This window comes from Octopus bimaculoides, chromosome 25 (genome assembly GCF_001194135.2).
Source record: "Octopus bimaculoides isolate UCB-OBI-ISO-001 chromosome 25, ASM119413v2, whole genome shotgun sequence".
NCBI classification, from domain to species: domain Eukaryota; kingdom Metazoa; phylum Mollusca; class Cephalopoda; order Octopoda; family Octopodidae; genus Octopus; species Octopus bimaculoides.
In genome coordinates, this window is record NC_069005.1 from 5095610 (window position 1) to 5102904 (window position 7295).

The following is a 7295-nucleotide window of genomic DNA, read 5'->3' on the forward strand; positions in this document are numbered from 1 at the left end:
ATATATATATATATATATATATATATATACTTTGCTACACCTTGGTATTTTATTGCAATTTTCCAATTCGTGTTTAAATCTCTATATCACTTTCACCCGCTTTCTCTAGCAAGCAAAGCTTTAACTCCCACTTCTAATCAGCTTCTTACTATTCAGAATCTCTTTCCCTGTTTATCTCTATACACCATGGTTCGTCGTCACCTCCGCTACATCATTACATCATTACCACAACTAACAATTTCTATTTCTTACTGCATTTCAGTTACTTGTCTTAGTGTTGCACATTCAAACTGGTGAAGCTTTTCCCCGGTCAGGATCAAACCAGCATCTATTTTACTGCAGAATTATTCTACAACATAAGATCACATCACCAACGACCATCCCAAAGACGTTTATTTTCAGAACTGAGAATAAACAAAACTGTGTGAAATCTTGCTTTTGAATACGGTCTAACATCTTCCTGACATTAATAAAGTCATTTCCTTTTTTTATATACAATTTCTGTTTCCAGTTCCCTGGTATATTCATCAATCATTTCCTACTGTTTACTAATGTATTTCACTATTTCTTCTTTTTAACCCTTTGAAAACGAAAAACGGATATATCCGCTGAAAATTTTATTACCATTAACTGCAGAAAGCGGTTTTACTCAAAAGCTATGAAAAAACACTTCTTCTGCTGAGAGAAGCGGAGACATCCCTAGTGATTCTTTTTACAAAAGACAATTCTTCAGATTTTCTTAATTTTTTCATATATTTCACCGAAATATCACTTTCCAGGGCTAGAATCACATACTTTTAGTGGATACGCAAGCCGTACCTACTTTAGATACTGCCAAAGTATTGCAGATGCAAAAAATATCAATTCTAACTTGATTTCTTTGGCGGATAATTTACATAATTACGCGAATGATTACGAAATTTAATTATGTAGTCAAAAGGTTGAAATGAGGCTAGTTTATTGCTCAACGCAATGCAGTGTGTCTAAGTTCGAATCACGTTGAGTTTAGTTTTCTGTATTGCACCTTGCCTGTCAAGAACAGAGGTTCTCAAAGTGGGCAGTACTGCCCCCTTGAGGGCGGTACTGCCCCCTTGAAGGTGGTGGAAAGATCAGTGGAGATCATTGAAGAAAAGTGGGCGATAATGGGTTGACCAAAAGGAGGCGATGGATGTAAAAAAACATAATGGGTTGATTAGATTAACTTTTATTTGTGAAATACAGTTGTTCTGAATTTGCTGCAGAAAGTGGTCTGTGTTTGTGGCGGTGAGTGAGGGGCGCTAGGAACGTGGCCCGGGTATCAGAGAGGCGACAGCCTGAAAAAGTTTGAGAATAAAGTACTTTGACTGCAATATTTTTTCTCTCCATCATCTGGAGAGACAGATTTTGATAAATTACCATCTCATTTATACAGCTCATGGGCAATTTTTTAATTTAGGGTAAGTTTTTAAAAGCTATGTGTTATCTTTGGTGTACTAAGTACATAAATTGAAAGCTGAGATGCAACTAGGTGATGGTAAAAAGAAAAAAGACCTAATTTACATAGATTATAATGCGGAGTACTACAATAATGGGATGCAAGTTTTACCTTATGCATCATTATCTTAAAGTTTTTAAAAAATGACTTACACATCGAAAGGTTAAGACTTTAACCTTTTAGCATTCTGACTACTTTGTCAAATGTAATGTTTGTCTATGTGAACATTGTTTTTAATTAATCCTTAGCTTCAAGATTTCAATGCTGCGGTTGTATATTTTCAGAATGACATTGTAGGGTAGCTACGAGAGGCAGAATCTGGTCAAGAAAGATTATTTGGTTCGGATATGGCTGCTTTCAATGCAAAAGGGTTAACATAGATGACTAGGCAGTCAGACAGGTAAACTGATACACAATTCACACTTTCTCTCTCTCTCTCTCTCTCTCTCTCTCTCTCTCTCTCTCTCTCTCTCTCTCTCTCTAGGCGGAGAGTCAGTATCTAGGCTATTTCTGTTTAGCATAGCAATTTATATCAATACAAGTACATCATAATGTATCTCTAAACGAGTGCTAGATCTTTAACAGAGGCTTCTTGTTGCTCTATGTCTCCCTCATAGCTGTTACAGTCCGCCAGTTACATAGAGCTCTCTCCTTAGAATTAAAGAAATTATAGTGTCTTGGTACTAATTTTAGCATTTTAACAGATGGAAGTTACAGTCAGCTTATTTATAACAAGCAGTGGATTGAACATGAGCAATCCAATCCAAGATATATGTTTTTATATATATAAATGTATATTGTTGTGTATTGGAAGGGTCATTAGGCCAATAATAACACACGCATTGGATCAATATCACTTCTCTATTGTTCGTCATTTGGTTAAATATCTAACCAACTAACTAATTGATCATTTGTTTAATGTGTTTATTAGTCAAATTTCTTTCGTCTCTGTTCGTAACCTTCTCTGTAACTACTCTCTCTCTCTCTCTCTCTCTCTCTCTCTCTCTCTCTCTCTCTCTCCACGGTGTGCTCTTCAAAAACGAATGTGTGTGTCTGTGTGTGTCTGTGTGTGTGTTTGTTTGTGTGTCTGTTTCACCCACCCCCGCTATCGCTTGATAACCGAAGCTGGTGTGGTTACATCCCCGTAACTTAGCGGTTCGGCAAGAGAGAACGATATAATAAGTACTAGGGTTACAAAGAATAAGTCCTGGGATCGATTTGCTCGACCAAAGGCGGTGCTCCCGCATGGTCGCAGTCAAATGACTGAAACAAGTAGAAGAATAAAAGAATAAAAGAATACATGTATATTATGTTCGGCTTTATGTTCCAACACATTCCATCAGACATAAGTGAGATCACAAAATCAAGTCCATATTTGTACAACAATATTACATGTTAAAAGTCACGGCGTAGTCTACACCTAACAGTGTTAGAAGCTCTACTGGAGCCAACGAAGGAACTTAGACCTGCTAGAAATAACAGCCAAATCTTCCTCAAATCACACTCTAATGCCTTTTGAAGAAATTTAAAAAAGGCAGGAGACAGACAATCTTAGATATACACGACGGGATGGTCATAACTGGAATATCTTTGATTGTAGCTTGATTGTAGGTCCGCCGATATACAACAATGTTGACGTGGAGGTCAACAACAAGAAGCACAACAACAAATGCAATGTTAGTAACGTTGTTAGTAAAGAGGGGGGGGTCTTGTTAGGGGTTTGTTGGGGGTGTTAATGACTTCTATTATATAGGAGGGGACATAGAATTTAATCGGTTTATCCCCTGGTCTTGAGCCTACCTATGACCAGAGGCATTCCAGTTCATCCCACGCTTCTCTTCCCAGACTGCATCATCGAATTTGTCTCTTTTTTCTTTTCTTTTTCTTTTTAGACGATAGGGTGTATTTTGATAAAGATTTGGCTGCTATTTCTAGCTGGTCAAGTGACCACATAAAGGTCCCTTCGTCGGCTCGCCTTACAACTTGGTACAACTATAGGTGCTACTGAACCGTGATACACGATGATGTTATTACTAGTATGATGGTGTTACAACTAGTATGACTGACAACCATGAAAATATTGTTTGTACTAACGAGATACCAACTTTATTTTGTGAACTTTCATGTCTTCAAATTCATTTCTTAGAATAGATTGTTCTTCGTGGTCTTCGACTAACGGATCCTCTTCCATTTTCAAAGAATATTTTTAGTACTTCCTACTAACCGACATTTTGTCTTCGTTGGGCTTTATAATCGTGCACCTTAATCTATATTTCCAATGAAATGTAGTTATAAATATCAACATCAGTTTTTTTTTTTTTAAATCGATTGGAAATGTTTTGTACTCTTCCATTTTTCTGTCGCCTTCGATCTTCGATCTCTTAAGATTTTAGTATTAGTATTACAAACGTTATCCTTAACCTCTCCATTGTTCTTCAAACCGTTGTTTTCCCCCTCTCCTTCTTACATCTGATATATAATTTATCTCTGTATTATACCTTTATACGGTTATCAATGTTTTTCATATCGTTTCTTTTCATTTTTTTTTTTTTTGTCTTACTTCGTTGTACTGATGTATTTATCTCTAATATAGCTATTTTTAGTTTTCCTTTTTCATTGGCATTCGTTCAAACATATATTCGTGTCTCTTGTTCTTTCAGTCCAAATTATATTTACTCTAAAGCATTATTTTTTTTTTTTTCCAATGCATATTTCTCTAATGCTTTCTTGTTTAAAAATCCATAAATGTTGGGGCATTTGTAGTGTTAAGACCTTAATGTTGTGAATGTGTATGTGTGCGTGTTTGTGTATGTGTATGCGTGTATGCATGTGTGTGTATGTGAAGAAGTGTAGTTTTTACAAGTTGTGTGAGCCACGATTTGCTGTCGTGTATTGTAGCTACTGCTGTTTTGGAATACAATTCATAAATAATGTTTTATACTACACCTCCTCTTCTAGATCTATCTCTTCAAAGTCTCTGAAATCGTCAGGCCATGGAACAGAAGATACACCTGTAAGAAAGTTGTTCAATTCTCTCACATCGTATTTTCTTTCCTTCTCCGAACTTCCTTTACGACTGCTCGGAACACTGTCTGGCTCTTGCGATCCACGTTGCTCCAGAGAAGAATATTTTTCCTCAGTTGAATTATTGATCCTCTCAATGTCAGTGATTGGGCTGCCTTTACCTGAATCATACGAGGCTTTAGAACAGGAACAAATGTCTGGACAGGGCGATACAGAAATTAATTCTACATTTCCATGACCAACATTTTTTACACTTGGACCCAAAATGTGTTTTAAATTTCGCAAAGAAAGACATTCTCCTTCCTCTTGGTCAGATGCTTGTTCTACAGTATGATAGGATTCACTTTTCGTGCTATCCGTGCCTGAATCAACATAGCTACCTAGGTCTGAATCATACGACAACTTTGAACCGTGCATTGGTTCTGCCGTATAAAAGGAATCAGAATCGGAGGCAATTTCGTCATCAAGTTCTTGAATAACCTTTTGATCATGGAAATCGTATAATGATTGGAAGCTAACAGCTTTTGCTTTTGAGTCAGAAGCGCTTCTAACTTTTGTGTCATGAACAATCTTTGGTTCACAGATATCATCTTTGAGGCGGAAGGAAACACTTTTGGCTCTAACAATAGGAGTGAAATCTTCATTTGAATCGAGAATAACCTTTGGTTCAATGATGTCGTCCTCGGAACGGAAGTAAACATTTTTAGATTTTAAGTCGGGAGACATTGTTGCGATTAAATTAGTAGCAGAGTTTGATCTGTGTAAGGATTCTTGCGATGGAGTTGAATCAGATTTTGCGTTTAAATCAGCGTCGGGGCTGACATTCGAACTTTGAACAACTTGTTGAGAGACGTGTATTTTACGTGGTAAGAAATCGGTTTGCGTACTTGAGTCCACAGTGGGCATTTGACCGAGGCAAGGAATAATTTCTTCTACAGACGCATCATTTCTTGAGATGCAACAGCAAAAGAAAAAATTCATGAAACAATGACCGATCCTCGAGAAAAGGTTGATCAGATAATCTCCCAAGTTGAGATTTTCGTCCGGAGGCTTTTCGAGCATTTTCAAAAGATAATCCAAGCACGGACGAAATATCAATAATACAATCAGTAAAACTGATTAAGTAGAAGTAGCATGGATTAATTCATTTACAAAGGTTATCAAATGAACTGTTTCGAAATCTGAAATTTATGAATATAAAATATCAACCAGAATTCGCTTAGGAACGTCAATTCGAAATGTGAATGAATTGAAGTTTGAGGTTATTTCTCAAGCCAGACCCATCGCTACGTCATGTTCCACTTGTTGATTATGACGTAGTACGCACTGAAATTTTTAACACCTCCTTTGTCGCATCAAGGATACAGATTTACACAGAGACAAAACACTTCATCTCACGTTGCTCTGCGGTCACTTCGACACCTGAGGCGTACCTGTTCGGGTACGTCGTCGGTTGGATGGAGGGAGAGTGAGCTAATGTGCAGCACAAACATTTGATCACAATAACCAAATCCTTTGTGCAGGTCGTTCGGCAAAAGCTGAAAGGAAATACATCGCCTTCGACGGGAGAGGCTATCATCATCCTCATCATCATTATTATTATCATCATCATCATCATCATCATCATCATCATCATCATTCGAAGGCGGGGGAGCTGGCAGAATAGTTAGCACGCTGGGCAAAATGCTTACCGGTATTTCGCCCGTCGCTCCGATCAGAGTTCAAATTCCGCCGAGGTCGACTTTGCTTTCCATCGTTTCGGGGTCGTTAAATTAAGTAGCAGTGAAACACTGGGGTCGATGTAATCGACTCATCACCTCTGAAAATTTGTGGAAAAATTATTATTATTATTATTATTATTATTATTATTATTATTATTTATTTTTGTTTTGTATATGTACAAGTTGACTCCAAGTCTCACCCAGAGACCTCAAGAGACATCAAGTTAGAAGTTCATGTTGGTGTTATGCGTAGGCTGTCATATATTTGGTTTTTCACAGAGTATTGTTCTAGAGAATGTTTAAGAAAACATAAGAAAATTATAAGTTAGTCTTTAAATTTGAGATTACGTAACAGCATTTTACGTAGAATATGAGCAGTTCCCATGAGCATTATCTTTTGAATTTCTGCTATTTTGAGGTTTCCTGCGTTAAAAGCTTTTTGTCGAAGAAATCCACCCGAGGACTTATCCTTTGAAAGCCTAGTACTTATTCTATCGGCCTTTTTCGACGAACCGCTAATTTACGGGGACGTAAACACACCAGTATCGGCTGTGATGCGATGGCGGGAGACGAGCTTCTTTCAGCTTTCGTCTACTAAATCCACAAACAAGGTTTTGATTTGCCTGGATTTGTCTAACAAGGCTTTGATTTAATATAATAGAAAACACGTGTCCAAGGTGTTAGTTGCTGAAACTGAACCCGGTACCGTGAGGTTGGAAAGGGAACTTTCCACCATACAGCCACGCATGCGTCATGACATTTACATCTATATATTTACATAGGAGTATGTTTTTCTGTTCTGTGAAACGAACCCTGGTCTACTACGAACTATGAAAGCGCAACGTACTTCTTGGTGCCTCGCTTAATGTTCGCACGAAATCGAAAGTGATGTCTACTTACTTCAGACAGATTCAAATTACATAGATAGATGGATGGGTAGATAGATAGATAGATAGATAGATAGATAGATAGATAGATAGATAGATAGATAGATAGATAGATTAACGGATTAGTGATGAGGATTTTGAGCTCATGATATGGATATATGTATATGTATATATATATATATATATATA

At 37.2% G+C, this 7295-nt stretch overlaps 1 protein-coding gene across 2 annotated transcripts; it reads right to left on the minus strand.

Annotated features, from left to right (window-relative positions):
• Positions 1–1225: 1225 nt before the first annotated feature.
• Positions 1226–5774, minus strand: LOC106874399 (uncharacterized). 2 transcript variants are annotated; one of them, XR_008266777.1, is made up of 2 exons: positions 3580–5773; positions 1226–1313 (listed from the first exon to the last, which is right to left on the minus strand). XR_008266777.1 is itself a non-coding variant. In XM_014922124.2 (2 exons), exons 1-2 carry the CDS (start codon positions 5558–5560, stop codon positions 1278–1280), a joined length of 1176 nt encoding a protein of 391 aa, XP_014777610.1. In that variant the 5' UTR covers positions 5561–5774; the 3' UTR covers positions 1226–1277. The 2 variants fall into 2 exon arrangements, 1 of the variants encoding a protein (XP_014777610.1); XM_014922124.2 differs by having other exon boundaries at positions 4421–5774.
• Between the last annotated feature and the right edge of the window lie 1521 nt (positions 5775–7295).

Bases quoted from the DNA above. Each gene is read 5' to 3' on its own strand.
- LOC106874399 (XM_014922124.2), bottom strand. From the start codon at position 5,560: ATGCTCGAAAAGCCTCCGGACGAAAATCTCAACTTGGGAGATTATCTG. The intron at 1,314-4,420 runs GTGTAGTATAAA...AAACTTTTTCAG, and splicing joins AGATAGATCTAGAAGAGGAG to GCTGTCGCCTCTCTGATACC.